The following is a 25091-nucleotide window of genomic DNA, read 5'->3' as shown; positions in this document are numbered from 1 at the left end:
AAAATATCCTATGTAGGACAAATATGCATTGATGCCTTCTACTTCCAACAATTCTAATCTCAAACTTTTCAGAGTTGTGGATAGTTCTGGTCAGAATTGCTTCAGAAACTACTAGAAACAGTTCCACATTGAGTGTGGAGACAATTTCAGTTTCTGCACTACCAGCATTCTTCATTTTGTAGTTTTATGAATACTGTACAGCTATTAATGGAACAGTTAACCCTTTATCTGGATTTGAACATAAAACTAATTGACAGCATTTCATGACTTTTAACAAATAATGAAATTAGTTTTGAGTATGTTGAATTTATAAATATATTTTAAAAATTTATACTTCTGTTAGAGTTCATAATTTCTTGTTTTCATTAGTAAACTACCAGATAATGTGCAACATTAACTGGCCAAAAAATAAGATGGATAAACGTTAAAATGAAAACTATATTACAAAATTTGGTTATTTCATCCTACCATTGTTATGTTTATTACAAAGTGTGAAGAAGATCAAATCGGGAGGAGAGTGGAGCATTCAAATTTCGTGGAAGTCTGTATTTTCCTCTGAGTCCCATGGAATAAATATAAAAAATTTGATACAGATCAGGGAAAAGGTTTAGGAGTTAATAAGGGTGATGAAATTAAGAGATGAGCCAGGTGTCCAGGTTTAATAGTAGTTTGTTTCCCTCAGAATCGTAGAGAATAAGCAAGAAAAATTTTGTGATGATCGACCAAAAAGCTAGGAATAGAGAGAGAGACAAATATTTTATTATATATGTAACTGATGATACTCGTAAACCGTTAATTCCAACAGCAATTCCGACAATGTATTGATTTCTTGGTAAACCTTTTTGAGCCTGCATGCTACGTAGTAAGCATATTTAGCTTTAAATTAAAGATGTTTATGTTTGCCAAAGTTTTAGACTTCGAATAATGATATTTAAATAAATTGAATGAATTAATTATTTTTTAATTAGAATAAATGTAAAAAAACTTGATTGAAGAAAAGGATAATCAGGTGATAAATCGAAAGGATGATTGAAAAAAAACAGATGATAAATCGAAATTTATAGTGCATTATGTACCAGATGATATCTCATTACGTGCCACAGGGTATGTAAGGAGATATCATCTGGTACATAACATAATAAGATATCACGTTTGCCACCCTTGGTGTAGTCCAACAGACTAAGCAGTTTTGAGAGATCGTTTGGTCAGAATAGTTCCACACTTGAATCATTTCCGACAGTTTCAATTCCAGAGGCAATAATGAAATGGATGAATGGATTTTTCCCATCTCTAATTTAGAGTTTGAACATTATATTAATATAACTAATATAATTTAAATAAGTTCAATATTGTGTTGTTTAAAAAAATTTCCAAAAAAAAATTAAAATGACGAACATAATGATGAGCGTGCCCTAGCAGACATTTCATGAAACGTAACTTTTTGACTGAAGGAGAAAAGAAGAATTTTGAAGTGGACAGAACTGGATGAAATTTGATACATAGATTGAAAAGCAGATGATGGTACTTGTATTTTGCCCGTACAAGACATATATCTAGTTTTTTAATAAAATGTGAATTGGGATAGACTGAAAATGTTCTAATTCCAGTATAGTAAGGTTTCCTTTGTTAAGCCATTCGTTTGTTCGTTCGCTTGCTCACTTACTTGACTGCTTCCCTCTACCAATGTAATAATATGTAATAAAAAAATGTAAATAGTATTGCTGAAGTGCAAGATAATTTGATGCGAGTAGTAGTTTGAATTATACTTTACATGAAATAAACTGAGACTTAGTTTTCAATTTTTTAATTAATTTTTTGTTTTGTTTTGAAGATGACTTCTGTACAATTAAATCTCGCTTGATATTTCAAACGCAATCTGTTGTTTCTGTCTGTGGAATTAACATTTGATGATTTAAGAGTTTTTAATAGCATTTATTTGAATGAGAGTGCTTACAAATTTGTATATCTTGTAATTGGATATAATGAATTTTAGGAAGAGGCGATAAGAGCCAAACAAGAAGAAGTATTACGCATTCAGGAGGAGGTAAACTTGAAAGACGAAGAAACACGTAAGCTTCAAGACGAAGTGGAAGATGCACGCCGCAGGCAAGAAGAGGCAACGGCAGCACTACTGGCCGCAACATCGACTCCCAATCACCATCACGTTCGGGAAGACGAACACGAAGAAAATGACGAATTAACAAATGGTGGTGAATATGGTAAGCAAGGTGAATATTCTTAATTAGACGTTGAAAGTAAACGAATAACTGTTCGACAAGGGGATTCTTATGATTTATTTTTCCGGTATCAAAAAATTATTTTTATCTAAGTTTTCATCCTTTTAATTATAGGAGCCGAATTATCTAGAGACGACAATATAAATTTACCCCGTCCGGAAGAAGAACGTAGCACTCAAGTATCAAAAGAAAAACATTTACAAGACCAACTAAAAGTAAGTGACTGGATTTAATTGAAAATTGTTATTTAATATCTCTCCTAAAATATCCATGCAGAAAAATGGAGTCTAATCATATATATAATACTTGAACTGTGTTAAGTCTTTCTAGGTAGTGTCACACTGATTGTTTTTCATTGGTGCACAATATGTTGTGTACATTTTGCAAATTCTCAAAATAGAAAGTAACAATGTTTTTATTAAAATTAAAAATATTCTTTCACGATTTATTTCAGATGCTTAGTAAAGAATTAGCTACAGCGAAGGACGATACAAAATTGACTCGTAACGATCTTCTTCATCAAGAAAACGTTAGACAAGGACGTGACAAATACAAGACGCTCCGCGAGATTCGCAAAGGAAATACCAAGAGAAGAGTCGATCAGTTCGAAAATATGTAATTTACTGTTACATTTTATCACGCATTTGCCGTCCTGTGATTTTTTTTCCATTCTCTACGTATTACCAAACACACCAGAGGGGGGAATTGCCGATAGAATTGTCATTATATTTGTAATTTTTTTTAAAGTAGTAGTAATGGGAAGAACGAACCCGTGACTTAGTCCGCCATCTTTTTGATAACTGTTAACTGAAGCATTCCACGTCAGCCTTTAGTAACGTCTTGTTTTGTTTTTTTTTTTTAGATTAACATTTCCGATTAACAATTTGTTGTTTGTGCACTTAATTTAGTCTTGGCGACTTTTTTGAATGATTGTTTTTTTTAGTAAATTTTATATCGGGAGCAATTATTTACTTACTTCGAGGCTGGTTTAAGAATGCTTCCGAATAACCGAGCCAGGTAGTAGTTGCAATCGTAAACAAGATCAAATAAAATATTAAAAAAAAAAAATGTGATTCCTTAGTTAGGAACTGTAAAATATATAAATGTATATTGTCTTAGAAGTGGTTTGCATATACACGTTTGAAAAGTAACTAAAAAAAAAAAAGGAAATTACATCTCGGTATCGCTATATCATAGTTTTTTATATACATTCAGACCAAAAATTTCTATTTTCTACAATCGACGATGGTATTGTCGCATCTACATTTTCAAATTTCACGTTCGTCTTCTTTTTTAGCGAAACAAAGAGGACTTCCAAACCGGCCATTTTTGCATTTATCCATTTCTCGATTCGATGCTGAAGATTTTTATATCATGGTTTTAGAATGTCTGTGCCTTCCGCAAAAAGAAAAACTTACGCCATGTTTACTGTAATGATTTTTTTTCCTAATCGATACCCACGGTTACCCCACACCTAATTGGAGTATTTCGCTCCGCTTTTGACTTTTCTTAATATTTTTGAAACGGTTGTTATATTACACAGACAGACTAACTGGTTTTTTGGTCTTTAACTAAACTGCAATTGCCCTTTATAAAGGTGCTAGATATATTGTTGTACTTGAACGATCACTGTTATTTGTTAAGACATTTTTAGAACTGCAACAACAGAAAATAAAATCACTGCTCTATTGTCTAACTGGTTGTTTGCCTTTCTTTTTTCTTCCGTGTTTTCGTAATTAGCCCGTTAATGGCACTTCAACGCGACTTAACAAGCCATGTGATTTACAAAGAATGATGAATTTTAACCTCCACTTTGAAAACGTTCACATTCAGTTTTTAAAAACAGGTTGTAGAGTATTTTTTACAGTTACAATTCGCAGTAAAGACGTGGACAAGTCAAAAACGGAAAATGAACCGAAAATCGCGACCAGAAAACTAAGGACCAGAGGGGCATCTGTGTTAGTATTACAGTATTTCGAAAATTATTTTAATTAACCTGTTTCATTTGTTTCTAATTATTACGGATCAGTTTTGGGTATTCTTGTCGTATGCGATCTATGTATAATCCGGAAACTACGGTTTCCGGATTATACATAGACCTGAAGATGATGTTTGATTCTTAAAGTTATCAACAGTGATAACTAACTAAGAATCAAACAATAAAAAAAAGCGCTTATATCAATTTAAAAACTTGAAAATGTAAGGGATAACAAGGACACGGCTCAATTCAATCTCCAAATGAGACTGTTGTGACTTTATCAAAGTTGTAGAGCATACTCGAGGAGCAAAGTCAAAGGAACCATATTTCTACGTGTGACCCTTAGCGAGATATCGTCCCCCAAAATTTGTCTGTTTATCAAAGTAAAGCCCTAATAAATTAAATGTACTAAAAATAAAAATAGGCTTATAGAGTAGACTCCACTTTTACGACCTTCATTGATGCCAGAGAAGAATGTCAAAGCGAACTATCCCATTTTTCATAATCACTGTCATAAATTGACATTCTTACAGGAAATGCACTGTATAAATACTACCAATCATGTGGCACTATAATTTGACCATATAAAACAGTATTTACATATCTATATTTTTATTGTATAACAGTCTCGATGTGGGATCTGCTTTAATTTAAAAAAAAAAAAATTCATATCAATACAGTAATACCTCGACTTACGCGAACCCGGAGTTACGCGATTTTCAAATCTCGTCGATTCGTCTTTTGTTTGAGCGCCACGCAGTTCTTGATTACTCACTCCCCCCCATACTATTGTTCAGCTTACATGTTCGGACGTGTAGCGCGGAATCGACACATAGCTACAATTTTTGTGTTATTGATTTCTGTGTTTGTTATATCTACGGAGACTTGAGAGACACTATATGGTGATTTCTTGTAACCGTGAACGAATCAAAAGACGAGATAAGATTAACGAGAACATTTATTAGCTTAAATACATCGTACAGTAGAACCTCCATTATCCGGACCTCTATTATCCGGATTTTCGATTATCCGGATTGTTCAAAATAAACAAAAATTTTACGAATTTGCTGATTTGCACTTGGCGAATTACGACACTGTTTATGTACGTGACGGAATGCATAACTTTTTTTGTTTCAACAACGTCTCACCCATCACAGTGGTCGTAAACTCTTAAATATATTTTACGTAGTAATAAAAATATAACTTGACATACGTATTTATAAATAATTTATATTCAAATTACATCATTTCTATGACCAAGGGCGGCGTAAGGCATAGACGACGTGGGCCACCGCCTATGCCTCGCGGTCTGAAGGGCCTCGCGCCTCGAAGGTTTACGCATTACCTAGAAGCCGTGAACGCGACGAAAAAATTTTACTCGTCATAAAACGATAAATAGTTTGTCAAATTTTTATTTATAAAAATGCAGTTTCAACTGCTTTTTATTTTATAAAATCCGTCTTCTTGCGCCACCAGAGGGCCTTTTAAACAATAGGTAGTCTGTTAGCGTTGGTCAGTAGTAGTCCAAATTCAATACGAACGTTTGTTTCTTGAAAATTTGACCACGATTTAAATACAGTATTTACTTTTAATATCACCGATATGTCATCGAAAAGAAAACGTGTTGTATTATCATTAAAAGAAAAATTGAAGTATTTGTTTTGATTATCCGGATTTTTCCTTATCCGGACTACCTTCATCCCCAATTAGTCCGGATAATCGAGGTTCTACTGTACTTGGATTTTACACAAATTGCGAATTTATACCCCGACTTACGCAGTTATCGCTCGGTCCCACCTATCGCGTAAGTTCGGGGTATTACTGTACCGATAAAAATTGAAAGTAACGAAAGAAAGGATAATTCTGTAATGCATCGATAAGATTATAAATTAGATTGTTTTTTCTGAAAAATAACAGATGTAAAACTACATTATCTTAAAAAATTGCAAGCGAATTATTAGTTGTAAATAATACGTTTAATCTGTTTAACCTTTCATGTTTTTTTAAGAGATATTGTAATTTGTGACGTCAATCTTTGAGTGGACAGGAATTTCGATTCATTGACTAATGATTTATTTTGAATATTTTTTTATATAGCAAAAATCAAAAACTGTATTTCTAATAATGCAATTTCGTAAAGTCAGTCTGAAATTTTCTATATTCTTGTATTATAAATTGAGCTGCTTTCTTGAAAATAGGGCTTAATTATGTGTTACACGACTGAACAGAGTTGATATAGACTGGCACTGAAATTGGCATTTAATACAATTAGAACAGAAAATTATTGCTGGTCGAAAAAGCAAGAGTTGTACATAAGTTAGAATGCTACTATTAATCATATAAAAGTAAAAAAAAAAAAAAAACGTCTAATTTTCGAGGGGGAAAGAGTTTTTAAAGAAATTGTAAATGCTAATAAATTCTGAACCCATTCGAGATATAACGCATGATCTCCACTGTACAAAATCCAGTAATATGTATATAAATTTTTGGCAATGTCATTACTGATGTAGACCAGAATGGAAAATCACGTTATAAGTGATTAGAAGCATACAAAATTAACACTCGAAGAATATATTTAGGTGTAACAAAATGTCTGTGTTACCATCAACGAGTTAGAGTGGCTGAAGCAACGCCATGTTTGAAGAAACTTGAATACATCCCATTTTTCGTTTTTGTCAAGGAGGCGTGGAATTTGTTATGTAAAGGCGATGAGCTGGAATATTTCCGTCGTTTCTACCAAGAGCGCTGTAACTATGGTCACAGCCACTTTGTGTAGTATATTCTAGCTTGGTTACCATATCGCTACTTTAGAAGAAAACCGGCATAACTCAAAGTGCGATTTTTCGATTGTCATAATCAACACGAAAATGTAGTAAATTTTTATGTGAAAATGTGTCACAAAAGTAACTTGTGTATTCGGACGGCCGGCCGGCCGGTAGGTAGGTAATGTTGAATTATCAAAGCCTGCTCTAGCCATTGGGGTAACAGTGTCACATTGTCTGTAGTTTGGCAAAGTTTGAACAGTTAACTGGCATAACAGAGGCTAAAAAGACCGGACTGTTGCAGTTAATTGATAAAAATGTAGTCCCAAAATATTACTTTGATTTTTATAATAATTTAAGAAAATAAACAATTCAAAAGAATTGCGCAGACCGATTTTTTGGTTCAAATAATTTTTTGTGTTATGTCGTGTTTATAAAATAAAATTATTTTCTTATAATTAATTATTGTTTGAATTAATTGCCCTTCATAGATATAAAAGCTAAAATTTATTTTTTTAAATGTCACAAGTCAAAGCCGTTTACTAAAAAAAAATTTCAATTTGAACTAAAGTGTTAAAGTCGAAACCATTGGAGTATTTTATTTTTCTTCTTATGTTTAGATTAAAATAGAAAAAATTATGGAAAAGTTAACTCTAAGAATGCACTTTAGCAATATCTTTTACGTTGTTTAATGTTATTTTATAGAGATAAGTGATATTCAGTTAAACGTTGGCTAAATCTTTGCATGGGATTTTCTCAAAACTAGTAAGTTTGAGTTGTGCCGGTTTTCTTCCAAAGTAGCGATATAATTATATAACGTAAACATAATTTAATTATCATCAGAAATATCAATTATTGGATTTGGTTAATGAGAGAAGAGGAGGTCATTTGGTTCTTTAATAAATAAGGAAGCATACGAAGGTAATATGTTGCATACTGATTTGAAGATTACCAAAGACAGGAAAGAAAGAATATCAACTTAAGATTGTACGACGATTAAAGTAATACCGTATTCTTCTTGTGGTCCGAATTAGGCCCGATTGATTCAAATTTTCGTGGGGTTAACCTGATTTATTGGACCCAGTAACTAAAATTCATTTTAAGAATAAACATAGAATGTTTTAAGTAAAAATAGTAAAATAAACTATGGCCGGCGTTAATTACATTTTTAAAAAATTGTATAAATACAAAAAGACATTCACAAAGGTAAAAACCTTGCTTCTGTCTATCTTTCCGCCGTTTCTACACCATTAGCAATCCTTAAAAACAATTCACAAGTTTCCGAGACGACCTTCCGAGGAAAAGGAAGGTCGTAGAAACGGCGGAAAGATAGAAGCAAGGTTTTTACCTTTGTGAATGTCTTTTCGTATTTATACAATTTTTTAAAAATAGAATGTTTTATTATTTCTCTGGCCTTGTTAGAACTGCAAAAGTTATTTTTTGTGTATAGGTTAGCATTTTTGCTAATTTTTTTTACTCTTTTTACTCTGTGGGCACTAAAAAGACCTCTTCTCCATACCCATCGTGAGTTCGGTCAGGCCCAGAATGGAGGTTGCGAGGGACGAGGCTGATTTCTAGAGGCTGAATCCTAGAGACTGTTATCTCGGATTTGATTCTGGATCCTCCAGAGAGGTAGGCTTACTCCTTAACTGCCTTCGTCTTCTTACAGTCTTCAAACAGGATAGGATTTTCGGATTGATGAAAGAAAGCAAAACAACACGTGCAGTGGCGTACCGTGGGTGTCAGCCGCCCGGGGCGGAGGGAAATTTCGCCCCCCTTATTTAGGTATTTCAATTTAAAAGACCAAAATTCAGTTTTGTCACAGAACAAGCAATGAAAAATTCGGTGGTAGTGTAGCGACCTGTTAATTTAAAATAGTTGTATTGGCTATTAATGGTGTATATGAACGCGAATGAATCGTACAAGTAAGAAAGAAAGAAAAAAAAGGTCAACAGGTTTCGCAGGAATTCCTCGGATGAAAAAGTTATTAGTTCACCCGGCGAGCCGATTCACTAGACGATACTATCGATACTTCGCCGGACGATAGCACTATCGTAGGCGCGATGAAAGTATAGATTAGGCTGTTTCAAATTTTTTCAAGATTTTATTATTATTTATTGTGAAATTTTGCCGCTCCCTAAAAAGTGCCGCCCGGGGCGGGCCGCCCCTGCCGCCCCCACTACGGTACGCCACTGAACACGTGGCAGATTTGCCAAGGGGGGAGTACCTCTCGGGAGAATTTTTCTATAGGAAACTAACCCCTCAGGTGTTAGACATGTGAAGAAAATCCGAAAAGCTGCACGCGGCCAGCCCGTTGGTGAGGCGCGAACCCGCAACCAATTACGGTGTTCAGTGGTGTTTTCCACTCAGTCACTGGTCAGCTTCTAAATACAGCAACTTGCTTAAGAGGAAAAAAATCTCGAAACGGATTTGCTACGTAAATTACAATTATAAGCCGGAAACCTGTCTAGCCTTAAACTGAAGATTGGAAACCGACTTCATGACATAACCCAAACCGACATACGAAATTTTTCGGTGTGACGTCAGCTAAATTTTAAGTCTTAATTAGTGTCGTAACATGCGAATTCGATTCATGTGATACAGCTTAACGCATTCATTCTTTGTTAAGAATTGTGTATTATCTTGGTACTTTCATTGTCTATAAAGACAATACACAATTGCCATTTCTCTCCAAGTCTCCAGACGAGTTAGTTAATAAAATAAAATTCTTTGTTAAACGGAAACCTGCCAAAACAGAGAAAATTCCCGTCCATCCCGTAATTCAGACACCGTCGCCTGGTCACTTCTCTATGGACTTGACCGAACCAATTCACTTCCAATTTTCAATTCAGCTTTAAAGTACAAAGCACATCGGTACGGGATAGTATAATCGGGTGATCCCAGTAATATAATATATTTATAGTTATATGAAAAATACAGAAAACATACCGTAAAGCTACGAAACTATGTACAGTAAGTTACATAGTTTCAAAGCTGAGAAAATCAAAAATGTGTTCACTATGTAAATGTTTGCATAAGAAGAATGCAATCAACAATGATATTAGACAATATATTGCGGCATACATTAGACAATATTTGAAATACACTACACAGAGATGTACAGTACATATAGCCTATAAATCATTTGCATATATCGTATAATCATTTGCAGTACAGATGACAATGGCAATAGGTCATGCCTAAAGTAACCAGATCGTTTACTATTTACCATACAATTAACATTACTGTGATACCTTATATATAATATATCCAAAATACCATTATTAAAAATGCAGTCAGAGAGATTTAACCTATACTGATAGGCTTGGCCGAATCACAATGAGCCTGAAAAAAGCCTTCGTACGCCTACTAGAAACACTAGTTTTATTCACTCGACTACGGTGGTACGTTATCCTCAGAACGAAGAGTTGGAAGAAATGACCTCAAAGTATATTTTAAAAAAATCATTCTTTGTATTTTAATTTAAAGTTTTTAAACTATATAGAACTAACAAGTGTTTTTTAGATATTATTTTACATTTAAAACAAACAAAATTATATACAGTTGCTTTTATTTTAGCAGCAGATGCTCTTTTCTCGTATCCTTCATAGATTACTCTCTCTTATCTTTTTTATCTTTGATGTTTTCACTGCGGAAAAGTATAAAAAGCGAATGAATTCCTTTCGTCATTCGTGTCTGAATTGTTGCGATTAAGGTAAAGTAATGTATTTTTTAATTAAAATCTCGTATTTAATTCTAAAATTTATAAAATAATTTTCAGACCGGCCATGAAATTCCTCGTTTTGATTCTGTTTTTCGGCTTAGCCGCCGCATTTCCCTACAATGGTAATTGTTTATTTATATAACATATTGTTATTTATATGGCAAATTGTTAAAAATTCATAATATTTTTGTAGTAGAAGAGTACATGGACGAAGATGATGAGGAGTAAGTATTTGTGTTTGTGTAAATTAAAAAATTCACTTTATAACGCTTCTTTAAAATAAAAATAATAATAATAATACAATGGGATATAAAGGCTGACCTTTTAGGGATTTTTTCATTTAGTGATACCAAGACTGAAATTGGAAAGCATTTGAAAGATACGTTACAAGACGTATTACAAAAGATCAAAGATGCTATAGAGCATGGAAAGACAGTTAAAGAAGATCTTATAATAAAGGTAAAATTAATTATAGTAATATTTTTAGTATACCCATCATTCGACAATATAAAAATTTGAAGCTTCTCTTTGTGCTACTTAGGCCAAAGAACTGAAAGAAAAGTTGAAAGAACTCCACGTTAAGGTCGGAGATAAACTCAAAGAATTAATAGAAAAAACAAAAGAAAGAGTAAGGGATTGGCTTAGAAAGATGATCGGAGGAGACGATGAGAAAAGAGATTTTTCAGGGATCAAAGATAAAATACAAGATATGATTACGAAAATGAAAGAAAAAGTAAGTCTACACAATTAACTTATTAGTAATCGAAGAAATCTTTTAGTTAAAAGTAAATGTTTATTACAGTTAAGAGAAATCACAGACGATGCTAAACTCAGTGAATGGATCAGACAAACCTTCCCAGATAACATGGTACGAAATTTTTAATAACCGAAATAGGTTAACGAATTTATATATTTGAATATTTAACGGACTTTTTAATTTTATTTATTTTTTTCCAGTTTCGTGAAATGGCCCTGAAGGCGTTGCAAAAAGGGCGCTCTGGTTTAGAAAAATTTCTTGACTTTATGGATAGAAGGAACAGTTTCTAATCCTTTCGCTGAATTACAAGACGTTAGAAAAAAATTTCGAATGTAATTTAACGAAAGAACTGTATTTCAATAAATTACTGACCAATATATAAAAGTTTCGTTTCGATTATTTAAGCATTTATTTGAATACTTCATGAATAGTATCAGTTTTTATATTCGTAATGCAATTAAAGAATTTACGACAGAATTCGAAGTACGAGTTTCGAATTTATGTGAATATTTTAGATTTTCCTAAATAAAAATTGAATTTTTTTTGCATATTCGTCACTATACAATTTATATATAATACTCGCGTATTTCTGATGTAATTTCAGCGTGATGCTCCTATTTATTAAACTCATACCCGTGCACGCAGGTTTTTAAAAGGTTAGGATTTAAGGAATAAACATTATTGTAAAAGTTAATAAACTATGTTTTGAAAAATTTAGGTATATAAAGCAGTATTTTCCAAATTTTTTCGGACTACCGCTTTCTTTTAGTGAGTATATTTCATTAGCGCCACGTAAAATCAGCCGAAAATGATATAAAAATGAACTTCTAAGTATTTATTTTATAAACAAAAAAATAATTGTCCACAAGTGTCTTAACCTGTTTGGTTGATTAATTAATATAAAAATCATTCGTGTGAAGGAAGGGCCTCGTGTGATACGGCTAATTTTCCACACCCAGGCAATATTAGTAAGCAGCATCCTTAAACTTCATAGGATGTTTCTTGAAAAAACTGTGACAAACTTCTAGTTAAGCAGACCAATGGAATAATCCGTTTCATATGTAATGGAGATGACATGGTTTGCTAACTTAACTGTTTACCATCTTCCTAATGAAAGACAATGGGCTGTTGAAAAATTAAAAATGCTGTATCTTTTGTGATTTAGCTAGATGCTATGTTTTAGGCTATACGAACTGATATTTGGCGATATATTGGGTTAATAAAATCTATACTTTGTTTATCATCTACCCAAAAGTTTGGTGTAAGAGTACATCATGCCTAAAAGTTTGAACTTCACCACACTGTTGTGGGCAAGTGGCAATGTTTTTTTTCTCTATGTGCTTGCTCACTCATAATCTTTATATTTTATGATTTATTTTATCGTGTTTATGATTTGTTCCTTGCTTATATTTATGTTTCTAATACAATGGAAATATAAGAAATAATTAACAGTTGTAAGTTACCATACTAAATGAGATTAAAATGCAAAAATCAATATATTATCATAGTTGTAATTATAAAATTATGGATAAGCGTGATGAATGTATAACATAAAAATAAAATGATAAGATAATAAGTTTAAATAATACTAAAATTAAATTGTGATACGAATTTAATCTTTTTATTCATCAAATTTAGATTTTTGTCATTCTTGGTGAAACAAAAACTGTTTAAAAAAATAATATAAATTGATTATTCGGTGGTTTGTATTGATCGTGGATTCGTTCCTGGCCACGTTTTTCACATGTCTAGCACTTAAATAAGGGCCAGTTTTTCCATAGAGTTTGTTTAGAGTAGGCAATGCAATCCAAAATTATATGTATTCTTGCTTATTTTCTATTAAAAATTATTGCATAAAATATAAATGTTATAATTTAAATATATTATTAACTTGCAGAACATTTCGCTTACTTTTTATTTTTAGTGTCCTGAATAGCTGTACTGCTCGATTATATCTAGAACTAGCCTTGATGAGACCTACAGCATGGCCAATCGTTATCTCAAGACCAGACATTCGATATATGATGTCATAAATGTCGTCCGAAGCTCCTACTTTAAATACGATTAAATCTTGACTTTAAGTTCATATATTAATGGCCACGTCTTTAGTCCATCACAGAGCAATAAAAATTCAAATAATTAAAAACAAAATTACTAATAATTCGAATTTAATAATGGATGAGGAAGAGGTTCCGACATAACCGAGCGAAAAATTCCTGGATTTTTCCAGAATTTCCGGATCCTATCATTTTCGATCCAAGATCCCCGAAAATGATAGGTTGCATCTTAACAGCTCAGCCATCCAGCTATATTTTCCAGCATCACGAGTCCCTTTCTATGGAGTAAGCACATGCTCTTTTGATAATGTACCGGAATTCAGCTGTAGTTTCAAATACAATTGGTTTCAAGGAGCACCATTTTTAAAATTTAGTCTAGGAGCCGTCAACTCCAGTTTCGCCTCTGTTGACCCCACTGAGGATCAACTTCCTGTGGGTATTACAATAATTTTTTTGCCATACTCATAAAGAGTTCGGTCAGGCCGATAATGGTTTTATTCGTTTACGGCAACGCGACATATGGGCAATCTGCCTCACAAGAAGTATTTTATAAGAAACCGGCCCCCATTTAGGTGTTACTAACGTGGAAATTTTAAATTAAAACGTACCAAACTAAGTTTAAAGAATATGGAAATCATTGCCACTTGTGATAGACCTAACATTTTCTTCTGATCCATCAGTTGTATGCAAAATTTACAAATCTAAAGAATGACTAAGAGAAATTACCGTTTTAAGCAAACGTCATAATAAGGCAGATGTATGGCCATGTAAAGTAGAAATTTTACGTGCTAAAAGTGCCAAAGCTAAAAATGTTCGCTCGGCACCATGCAAATTAGCGTTTTGTGGCCAACAATGGTTGAATAGATCGATGATAAAAGCGATATGGAATTGTTTTAATAATTGTGAACTTGACTATACTTCCGATAAATTCGTGGATATCGATAAAAATTCTGAATATGTCGAGTCATGAGTGAAGATGAGATCATTTCGACTACAGTGGCAGACAGATGTGCTACCGTTATCGTGACACGGAGGATATTAATGCAACAATAATAAGCACTTGTGTAACGCCGCTATTCGGGTAATACCATATTTACATTGAAAATTCTGAATACAATGAGTATGTGTAAGCCTTTTCACAATATACTGAAGTAGTGATTTTAAGACTTTTTTTTAAAACCCTTTCCGTCCTATGGGCACTAAGAGAGCCTTTTTTTGCAAGCCCATTATAGGTTCGGCCAGGCCCACAATGGGGCTGTCGGGTGATGAGAGACGGGGCCCGACATATCCAAACGGACCACCCCCGAAAATTCCTGGGAATTTTTCGACCCGTTCGGATTAGAACCCGGGTCCCCCAGAGCGGTAGGCTGCCACCTTGACCGCTCGGCCATCCGCCCGAAATTTTAAGGCATTCTGGTGACATTACCTGATGCGCAATCGGGCTACCACTGTAATCATATATGTTATCAAAGCCAAACTCGTAAACTCGTATACTAGCGGTGAGCAGTTTCTTGAAAAAATACCGAAAAGTTGTCGTATAATATGACGAAAAATAGTTTTCATATTTCTTTTAGTAATGAAGAAAACCAAAATAGATGGATTAATATGAAAAGAATTAAAGATGGTTCGTAGAGTAGTTGCCCACAAAATAAAAGTGTTCGTTAAATTTCAGGCGATTTAAACCATAATAATAATTATTATCATAAATTATCTTCTTTCTATATTTGTTTGTAAAGATAACAATTCAGGATTTATTTCGAATTCATGTCAATCTGAAATTAACCCCTCCATATCCACACAATATTTTCTCACAATTTTGTAGAGTTTTGGCATTAGCTGTTGAAGAAATTACTGTTCACTGTAGAATTATTAGTTCTTAAAACTATCACCGACTTTAAGCACAGTGATGTCGTGATCTTATTAATTAATATGTGGGGAAGATGGGTTAAGCTGGTGATGTTAAATCACCATCTTACTCCATCTTCCATTACATAATCATTCAATATCCATAAAACTTGCATCTTAATTATTTCGTTCAAAAGTTTTGTGTTGTGAAAGTGTTGTCAATCACTTCTCTTTCACGCGGTGCGGCGCCATTTGAAAGAATCTGACAACATATTATTTAGAATAATAAAACTTTTTCGTCTTACCTCAATGAGTTAATAACAGTTTAAATTGGTATAGAACAGCTGCATGTTTTGAAATGTATCTCAGTTAACTGACTTTTGGGTTTTTCTGGATACACATTAAACGATTTTAAAATATATTTTATGTTTAACAATGAATTTTTTAATGTTTTGTTCGGTAGTATAAATTCACATTTGATTTCTTTCAATTTTCTATTCCAAGTATTATGATGCACCCAGTTTACATTATATACACTCTGGTGATCCTTCGGTACAGTTTTACAGCACCTACACTTCACTGAAGAGCTGGCACCCATTTATCAACATGGGAATCAGTTAATATGTCACGAAAAAAGACATCGTATCCGTTTATAGATTCGGCATTTGCTGTTTTCTCACGACCTTCGAAGATTATTGTTACATTATCTACGATTTCTCAACGGAAGAAACGTATATAAAGTACAAGTTGCCACGTTCGTCACTCAGGGTCTTCGAGTTCCTAAACGAGTGAGGTAAGTGAACAATTGTCTTTTACATAGATTTTTATATTTCACGACTTTATAGATTATATTCTTCAAATAGATCATGAAGCTTTTCGTATTTTGCCTGCTTTTCGGCTTAGCCGTTGCTCTTCCCTACGGCGGTATGTTGTTTTATAAGTCAACACGAATTAGGACTGTAACTTCAACTAATATAATAATTTTATTGTATAGGTTATTACCGAGATGAAGGAGACGACGACGGGTAAGTAAACTTTGTGTGATGATGATGATGATGTGTAATTATTTAGATTATTTTAATAAAAATTATACTATTTCAGAGAAGATATTAGGACCGAACTTGGTCAAAAACTGAAAGATGCTCTTGAAAAAGTCTTGAATAAAATGAAAGATGCTATGGACCACGGAAAGGAAGTTAAACAAGATCTTGTTGAAAAGGTATTAGCTCTTATATGTAGCCATCATAAATAAATTTTCTTTAAGTTCTTTTTAATATTCGATAAACTATTATTTCACTGAAATAAAAATTTACGGAAATAGCAATTAAAATAAATCGGATGACTACTTTCGAATGATTACTTTTATTATATCGGATGATATATAAAAAGTAGTGGTCATAGAATAATTTAATAATTACTTTACATTTTTTATCGTTAATTATTCAAAAAATGTTTAATAAATTTAAAATAAAAGTTTTATTATTTTAGGCCAAAGAGCTCCGTGAGAAGCTGAAAGAACTTCGCATTAAAGTTTCAGATAAAGCCAAAGAGCTGATAGAAAAATTGAAAGACAAAGTTGCAGATTGGTTTAGAAAACTGTTGGATAAAGATGAGGATGATAATATCGAACGAAGAGACCTTGATATAAGAAACAAACTGATACAGTTTATCAGGAGATTGAAAGCTAAAGTGAGTTACGCTTAAATTCGTAAGAAAAATTAAGACAAAAATACAATAATATAGATATGTTTTTTTACTTTTATTCTGTTAAGCTCGACGAACTTGAGGATAAAGGAAAGATTCGCGAATTTATCGAAAACAACGTAAAAAGCAGCATGGTAAAATAATGCCTTATTACGTCTACGGTTATCATCATGGATATGACTGCTTACTTATCAAATTTAATTTTATAGATCCGCGAAAAGCTTCTTGAATGGTTAGACAAAGGAATTGAAAAATTCAGAGAATTTCTTGATAAGATGGATCGCAGCGAAAAGAGATCCGCCGAGAGCCTTTTGGACCATCTTATCGATGTTTTGAGTAAAGTTCGTCTTACCACCGGCGAAAAAATCGATTCGTTCGTTGAATTTCTAAAGGAGACTTACGATGGCGGCAAAGAAGTCTTGAAAGACAAAGCCACTTTCGTCAAAGATCTCGCTCGTCACGTATGTTAATTTGCTTGGTGCTCGGGCATTTTCCATTAATTTAACGTATCTTACAGCAAATGATTCTTTACAGTTCTTGGAACGTGCCGAACATTCCGGCAAAGAAGTAGCTCAACAGGCTCTTAAATTCTTCCGTATGTACAAAGAAGATTTAGGCAAACTGTACGAAGATGTGGAAGAAAAAGTGAAGGAAATAGTCAGGCAATAAATATTGCATTCTCTGTATTCTTTCATCAGTAAATAAATGAAACATTTAATTTTAAAATAACTTTTACGCTTCTGTCTACTTCCATACTCTAATTTCTAATACAAGAAATTGGAATTGTTTTTCATTAATTGCATTTGCGAACTCTCGACAAACTACCGGTGTTCAGTGGCCACTCTCTCGGCTCTTTTCGCTCTGTGGGCATTACGGGGAATTTTTGCACATCCGTAGGGGGATTCGGCCATGTCCACAATGATGGTGATGAACATGTAGTGTTGCCAAGTCTTGTGAAATTTTACCAGACCTGGCGATTTAATTTTATCATTCATAGAATGCGAAAAAAGAGGAAAATAGTAAAGTTTGAACTTTACTATTTTCCTCTTTTTTCGCATTGTAACTCACAGTGTGGGAGAAGTTTGTGATGATGTAATGACGGTGTGAAAACGGCACGGGTTAAACAATCTTTAAAAGTATATAATAAATTTATGTCTATAATCGAAAACTATACACATTTCTATACAATTGTATAATTAAGAAATGAAAATCTCTTTTTCTCAAATGAACAATGAAATAAACTATAACACAACTGTAAATCACTCTTACATCACATCCCATCACGGATATTTGTAAATTACTGAACTAATTGTATATTATTGTAACATTGTCACAATGCAGGGATGCAATTTTTAATCATATTTTAATTTAAAAATTCTCGTGACTTCCGGTCCAGACCGGAAATTCGTATGTAGTTAATCGGAGCTTTATGTATCTAGATTTTAATTTATCTAACCCTGTTCTCGAGACGACAGTGGGAATCTAGAGATCTGCGATTTGAAAACTGCAGCCCAATAAAAGAAGGAATTGTTACAGTAAAGAAGCATTCTTAATGTAGGCTAATTGTAAAAACACTGATTTAATAATTAACATATAATACCGTGAGTGTTTTATTCATTTAAAAGCTGTTGGAAAAAAAGTTAAATAACCAGGAAATTTGAAATTTCACTTGATTGCATCCTGATTGCAGGATCCTTCAATTGCTACCTTTTGTGTTGAATTTAATTAAGGAAGTACTGTATATGAGTAGATTTTAATATTTATATTAAATCAAATCTAAGGAATCCTTTAAATGCATAAATGTAAGGAAATGTAAATTATTAAGTAAAGGAAGAGGACAAATACCTGTGAAGGGATGTGATGTAAGGAGCGCTTTATATTTATGTAAGAGTTTATTTCATTGTTTACTCGGAAATGAGCAATTTTTAGGTTTTCGATTTCTTAATTATGTAATAAATCACATAGTAAGGAAAGGACGGCTAGAGTGGCTTTCTTTTTAAATTATTGAACATTTCGCAATTTTCATTTCATGATAAATTTAACTAATAAATCACATCTTTATTATATTAAGTTCCAAGTAATAAAGTATATATATAATAATTTTTATTGTCTTTGTATTAGAAGTGTAGAAATTAAGTGATTTCTCAATGCTTAGTTACTTTTCATCCGCCATGTATAGCTGGCCGGATGGCCAAGCGGTCAAGGTGACAGCATACCGTTTTGAGAACCCGAATTCGAATCCGGACGGGTCGACAAATCCCCAGGAATTTTTCGGGGGATGGTCAGTCGGATATGTCGGGACCCGTCCCTCACCACCCGGCAGCCCCATTGTAGGCCTGGCCGAACCCACAATAGGCTTGCTATAAGAGGCCCTCTTAGTGCCCACAGAGCGAAAAGAGTTAAAAAAACTGCCATGTATATCAACCTTAACTACATTGGCCATCCAGCCAGTTTTTAAACCAAGGCTTACTACGTAGATTTTTCGAATTTCTTTCATAGATTACTCATAATTTCTAAATAGAGCCGAGTTTTTCACAAAGTCCTTTCGGGATGCACCATTGTGTGTTACTTTATTCCATCAAGTCAGGCCAATCTTTAGCCTGCTTTAGCAATCCGCATTATTTCCAGATAGTAAACGATTGAGCCCGGTATACAACATATCCGTGAAAATTTCTTAGTCGATTCTCGTGCCGCAGACTAATGTCATTAATATATCGATTATCCAGGTGATACCCCAGGACAAAGTTATATAATACTAAAAATTATTTTAAAAATATTAATATACCGGTTTTATCATCACAAAAATAGACCAATGGAGCATGAATAAGACAAAGTATCCGTTAACGTATCGACATTTGATACGTTCCCACGTCTTATAAGATTAACTTATCTACGATTTATCCACAGAAAAATTTATATAAAGGTACAAATTACCTAGCTATTTTCACACTTAGGGCCTACGAAGTTTCTAAACAGGCCAGGTAAGCAAATAATTTTTTACATAGGTATCGTTGATGTAATTTATTTCTACGAGAACTTATACAATATGTTCAAACAGAATATGAAGCTTTTCGTTTTTTCTCTGCTTGTTGGCTTGGCTGTTGCATTTCCATACAACGGTATGTTCTAGACTCTTACATTAAAAATATTTTTGTAGTTATAAAAACGTTTGGGCAAATTTTAATTTAGGTTTCTGCAACGATAAAAGAGGCGTCGAGTAAGTGGACTTTATGTGATAATTATAATTTAAATCTATTATTTTCATCTTAAGTTTGATATTTTAGTAACGATGTTAGATCCGAACTTGAACATCTTTTGAAAAGGATCGACGATGCCCTTGAACACGGAAAAACAATTGAACCAGATGAACTGGATAAAGTAAGAATAAGCACCAAAAAATTTCTGACTGATGATTATTGAATTTTTAATAAGACAATAAAAAATCAGTTATAAGAATTATATAGATTACGTAATAACTTACAAGTTAGATACATAAAAATAATCATTATGAAATAAGTTGATATACTTTCTGCTTCAAACTTTTTCTTATTATTATTTTAAGATACGTGCTTAAAATTCTAAGCAAAATTTTGATTATTTAGTTGCTACACCTCCTACAAAAAGTGAAAGATGATCATGTTGAGATGACGGATAAATCCAAACAGATTATAGAAAAGTATAGAAAAATACTTAAAGAGTTCTTCAGAAGATTAATAGGTCTTCACGGAAGTAATGTACACAGCGAAAAGAGATCCGCCGAGAGCTTTCTGGACAGTCTTATCGACGTTTTGAATAAAGTTCGTCTCACCCCCGGAGAAAAAATCGATTCGTTCGTTGAATTTCTAAAGGAGACTTACGATGGCGGCAAAGAAGTTTTGAAAGACAAAGCCACTTTCATCAGAGATCTCGCTCGTCACGTACGTTCATTTGCCTGGTCCTCGGGAATTTTTCACTAACGTATCTTATAACAAATGATTTTTTACAGTTCTTGGAACGTGCCGAACATTCCGGCAAAGATGTAGCCGAAGAGGCCCTTAAATTCTTCCGTCCGTACAAAGAAGATTTAGGCAAACTGTACGAAGAAGTGGAAGAAAAGGTGAAGGAAATCGTCAGGCAATAAATATTATATTTTCTGTATTCTTTCATCAGTAAATAAATGAAACGGTTCATTTTTAAAATATTTCTAAGTGTCTCGTTACATTCGTATACGAATTTTTAACAGGGAAAATTGAAATAAAATATATGGCAGTTTTAGTGTAATTAGATTTATAAATATAATTAAATTGATGAATTGATATTTCTGTACAATATGAAATTCATTAAAGAATAATAATAATAATAGAAAACTGAAATATTTCAAGAAACGTGTAGGCTACAGTAGACTTTACTTTACACCCTCCCATTTTAATAAAAGTAAAGTTATTATTGATTGTTAAAGACACTGAGTATACAGTCATACCACATCAGTCATACCACACATCAGTCATACCACACAGAATCATTTACATCTTGAGCATTTATTTACTAAGGATAACATTTCAAATTCTTGATAAATAAATAAAATACTCGTTGTCGTAGGGCTGAAGTGTGATTCTCTGTTTAGCAGTATAAAGAGAATCGTAAGATTATCCACTTTCTTGAGATAAATACCTTTTAAATCAATTGCACTAGATACGACACAATTGCAGATGACACTGTTGGTACCTTAACAGAGCTGCAGAGCATGTCCATAGGAGCAAAACAGCTAAAGGAACTATACTTCTACATGTGATCATTCCCGAGATGTAGCCTACACCACGAAATCAGACTACTTTCAGGAACGATCGGGAATGATATTGCGTACTTCGCTAAGATAATCGTGTGCTGAGGTGCAAGCGATAGCGAGCATAATGGACTTTTTATTCTTTAACGATAAATATCGTTAAAATGTCTGACCACCGTGCTGGGCTGTTTGTTAAACAGCCGCAGTGTGACCCCCGATCGCTTCTCATTTACGATATCTCGACCTTAAAATGTCGAGATATGTAAAAGAGTCGGTTTTTTCTGTATGTATGGATGTTAGACTGTGGGGGAGGGGACGATTTTGTTCACCCTGTTTGAAGCCTAATAACTTCTGAGGTTTTTAATTCGGAGTCGGATGGTTTAACACAGGAGTTATTAAACTTCAAAGTGGTTGAACTAAATCGTGCTCCCATACACATTCTAATATCTTAGGCGAAAACATCTTAACGGGTTTACTGTACTATTATAAAATGCAAAAGGCTTAATTTTGAGAGTAGAGACGAGTTTTATTTTTTTTTTAATTTGTGAACGCTAATAACGAGCAAAATATTCATTAAGTTCAACCGCACTGGAGATATGACACATGACTTCTGTCTTCCATCCTGTCGACCTTTAATTAAGAACCAAAATTTAATAGCATTAATACCCCTTTGTAAACAAGCTTCAGTACCAAATTTCGTTTCTTAAACTTTACTCATTCTGAGAACAGAGAATAAAGAAATTAAACAAATTAGACGCCAACACGCACACGCACGCGGGAATTTTTTCCCTTTAATTGACATTTTTTTATTCAGGAGGTCTCCAAACGCGTAGATTTACAAAAAACTTGGAGGGTCAAGTTTGACACGATTTCTTTTCCGTTTTATATACTCGTACATAACAAGGTGGGATGTAAAAAGGAGTCGGAGTCGGCGAATTTTTTAGCGACTCCGACTCCACATCCCTGAATTCTATACATTAAATTTTGAGACTAAAACTCGTGCACTGGCCCTAAAGAATTTTGTGTTACTCTCTTGTAATTGAGACTCAATACGTCTTTTCTCAGATAAATTTTGTTGTGGTAAACAATAACACACCTTCATACTCACTCCACGAACCACCACATGTTACAGTAGAAACTTTCTAACATAAACCTTTTTAAACGCAGGATTTCAATAATCTCACATAAGCAATCTTCCTAATTTTTGATAACTCCTCTTTGTATAACTTTCGCTATAAAAATTCCATGCTTGGGTATCGTGAGTTATCACACTACCAAAGCTCCAGTTATCACACCATTGATTTAGACAACAGTTTCGAGCTAGCGCTACGTTTTAAAATAGGTAACGTATCAGTCAGGCTCTATCGACTTGCACTACTTGTGGAGGGTCCTGTTTTCGTTTCTTCTACCGGCACTAGAATTACACGCAAACCAAAAATAAAGCGTATTAACTTTGGCAATGATTTGTAAAGTGTATAAGCATTTGATTTGATATGAAAACCACTTTTAAAAGAGAAATAAAAATAAAAAAATATACACGTCTGCCGAAACCCGGGATTGAACCAGGGACCTTTAGATCTTCAGTCTAACGCTCTCCCAACTGAGCTATTTCGGCCACGTATAATTTGCCTTCCATTTATTTATTTGTACATTGTTGCGCTTATCTCCACTGTCTTTACTAGTAATTTTTNCTAAACAGAGAGTGGCGTTAAATCGAAGAATACGAATTATATAGGAGTGAGATAATGTCATTTACAGTTCAAAATCGTCCACAGACACAGGGCTTATCTATATTTAACAACTGCTCCACTATTCGTCGACACTACGAGAATGGCTCTATTAAAAAGAACGTTATATCGAGGTTTAACTGTAGTTTTGATCAGATTTGATATTCTGATATTCCCAATAACGTTTAGGAAGAGTCGAGTGAAGTTAGACGAGATCTGAATCAATTAAAAGGTCCTCTTCCTTTCCGAAAGACAGAAGAATATAGGATTAAAATCAATAAAATTAAAAGAAATTTTTATGCTTTTTTCCTATATAGGCCTATATATAAAGTATTAAATTCTAGGGAGGCCTCCACGTATCCTAGATACGAGTTTCTCTCACCCCCTGTCTACTTCAACGATAAAATAGTGTAAAAATAACTTTAAAAAATTTTAATTGGATTTATATATTATTACTTGATATTTTTAACGTAATTTGTGAAAAGATTTATAGATTTTTCCAGATTATAATTACAAAATTACATCTCGAAAATTGACAATTTATCTTAACGACAATAACACAATTACATGATAACATATCATTATTGGCCATTACATGACGACGTTTCAAGAGGTTTTATAGCACAGACAGACATGACATCCAATAATTTTACTAGTTCTTTTATATATATATAGACAATTCTATAAACTGCTTCTTTCATAAACATTATAAAAATTGAATGATTGGTTCTTTATTCTTGATTTAATTTATTAACAGTCTATTGATAGACTATACGAGTTTTTTCCTTGATTTTTTAAATATTATAATAAAATTATTTTAAATTAAATTACTTCGAGGAGAAGATTTAAAGATATAAATTGTATTTATATAAAAGTTTAATGTTTTTTATTATAAAAAGTATTTTAAAAACTTGAATGAAGTTGGGCTTTGTTCGGAGAGGTTCGTGCTGGATACTTCACTCGTTTTCGCTTAATTATCTATTTATAAATACTTTAAAATTAACTTTAAAATATATTTATAAGGTAATTATGTTATTAATTTCAAATTTTTAATTGTATAATCTTTAAATAAATGCTTTTAAACTTAAAATTTGAGTAGATTTGCCATACGTTTCACGCATGAATATCGTAATGTATCTGCATCTATGGAATCGTTTTCGTGACTAGTTAAGTAAGATGCATATCTTAGGGAATAACTGAAAAAATAGCGTAATTTTTACTTGAATTTTTCAAATAATACTGAAGTATTTTACTGATTAGTCAGTAGTTTAGATAATACGTGCGATATTCACGATGGTTGATAGATAAGTTAATATCTGCATGAATATCTCATAAAATATAATAAAAGCGAAATATAAACTTGTTGGAGTAATCGTGTGATAGTCTTCGAAGATTTAGGTGAAAAAATTGATTATTACGTGATTTTAAGAGGCAAATTTTATGTAAAATGCATCGAGAGCGGGTAGCAGATGTTTGACACAACGATTTGTAAGTGAAAAATTTAAAAATTTCGTGCTTTTCCAAAGTGTTTTTCCATA

The 25091-nt window shown here is 33.0% G+C and overlaps 3 protein-coding genes and 1 non-coding gene across 8 annotated transcripts in view; 3 read left to right on the top strand and 1 right to left on the bottom strand.

Annotated features, from left to right (window-relative positions):
• The window catches only part of LOC111622000 (moesin/ezrin/radixin homolog 1-like), a 76712-nt gene extending 72779 nt beyond the window's left edge, over positions 1-3933 (top strand). For 2 of the 3 annotated variants that reach the window (XM_023364295.1, XM_023364296.1), the window contains exons 13-15: positions 1994-2228; positions 2352-2452; positions 2692-3933. In XM_023364295.1, coding sequence (XP_023220063.1) covers positions 1994-2228; positions 2352-2452; positions 2692-2856 — 501 coding nt within the window. In that variant the 3' untranslated portion in view covers positions 2857-3933. The remainder of the gene's footprint in view (positions 1-1993; positions 2229-2351; positions 2453-2691) is intronic. The other variant, XM_023364297.1, reaches the window with a different exon arrangement.
• A 6688-nt stretch (positions 3934-10621) lies between these two features.
• On the top strand, positions 10622-17793 carry LOC111621998. 3 transcript variants are annotated; one of them, XM_023364292.1, is made up of 10 exons: positions 10622-10692; positions 10759-10823; positions 10895-10925; positions 11046-11160; positions 11243-11389; positions 16454-16579; positions 16849-17049; positions 17133-17198; positions 17274-17525; positions 17599-17793. In XM_023364292.1, exons 2-10 carry the CDS (start codon positions 10766-10768, stop codon positions 17731-17733), a joined length of 1131 nt encoding a protein of 376 aa, XP_023220060.1. In that variant the 5' UTR covers positions 10622-10692; positions 10759-10765; the 3' UTR covers positions 17734-17793. The 3 variants fall into 3 exon arrangements, with proteins under 3 accessions (XP_023220060.1, XP_023220058.1, XP_023220059.1); XM_023364290.1 differs by lacking the exons at positions 10622-10692; positions 10759-10823; positions 10895-10925; positions 11046-11160; positions 11243-11389 and adding exons at positions 16108-16153; positions 16224-16284; positions 16355-16385 and having other exon boundaries at positions 16462-16579; XM_023364291.1 differs by lacking the exons at positions 10622-10692; positions 10759-10823; positions 10895-10925; positions 11046-11160; positions 11243-11389 and adding exons at positions 16206-16284; positions 16355-16385 and having other exon boundaries at positions 16462-16579.
• Positions 17794-20002: 2209 nt separating this feature from the next.
• LOC111621999 lies at positions 20003-21246 on the top strand. Its single transcript, XM_023364294.1, has 6 exons — positions 20003-20045; positions 20123-20183; positions 20254-20281; positions 20349-20442; positions 20667-20981; positions 21050-21246. The coding sequence occupies exons 2-6, from the start codon at positions 20126-20128 to the stop codon at positions 21182-21184; spliced, it is 630 nt and encodes a 209-aa protein (XP_023220062.1). The 5' UTR covers positions 20003-20045; positions 20123-20125; the 3' UTR covers positions 21185-21246.
• A 2122-nt stretch (positions 21247-23368) lies between these two features.
• On the bottom strand, positions 23369-23441 carry Trnaf-gaa. Its single transcript has one exon. It is a non-coding gene; the product is annotated as a tRNA-Phe (tRNA).
• Positions 23442-25091: the final 1650 nt, after the last annotated feature.

Source organism: Centruroides sculpturatus, unplaced genomic scaffold, assembly GCF_000671375.1.
Source record: "Centruroides sculpturatus isolate CEXI.00-Female unplaced genomic scaffold, Cexi_2.0 scaffold268, whole genome shotgun sequence".
In the NCBI taxonomy this organism is placed as follows: domain Eukaryota; kingdom Metazoa; phylum Arthropoda; class Arachnida; order Scorpiones; family Buthidae; genus Centruroides; species Centruroides sculpturatus.
Note: the sequence above shows the minus strand (reverse complement) of the source record. Positions and strands in the feature narration are given on the sequence as shown.

Excerpts from the sequence above, each read along its gene's own strand:
- LOC111621998 (XM_023364292.1), top strand. The coding sequence starts at position 10,766 with ATGAAATTCCTCGTTTTGATTCTGTTTTTCGGCTTAGCCGCCGCATTT. Across the intron at positions 17,050-17,132 it reads TCAGGAGATTGAAAGCTAAA|CTCGACGAACTTGAGGATAA; the intron begins GTGAGTTACGCT and ends TATTCTGTTAAG. Across the intron at positions 17,526-17,598 it reads TCAAAGATCTCGCTCGTCAC|TTCTTGGAACGTGCCGAACA; the intron begins GTATGTTAATTT and ends GATTCTTTACAG.
- LOC111621999 (XM_023364294.1), top strand. The coding sequence starts at position 20,126 with ATGAAGCTTTTCGTTTTTTCTCTGCTTGTTGGCTTGGCTGTTGCATTT. Across the intron at positions 20,184-20,253 it reads TGTTGCATTTCCATACAACG|GTTTCTGCAACGATAAAAGA; the intron begins GTATGTTCTAGA and ends ATTTTAATTTAG. Across the intron at positions 20,443-20,666 it reads AACCAGATGAACTGGATAAA|TTGCTACACCTCCTACAAAA; the intron begins GTAAGAATAAGC and ends TTGATTATTTAG.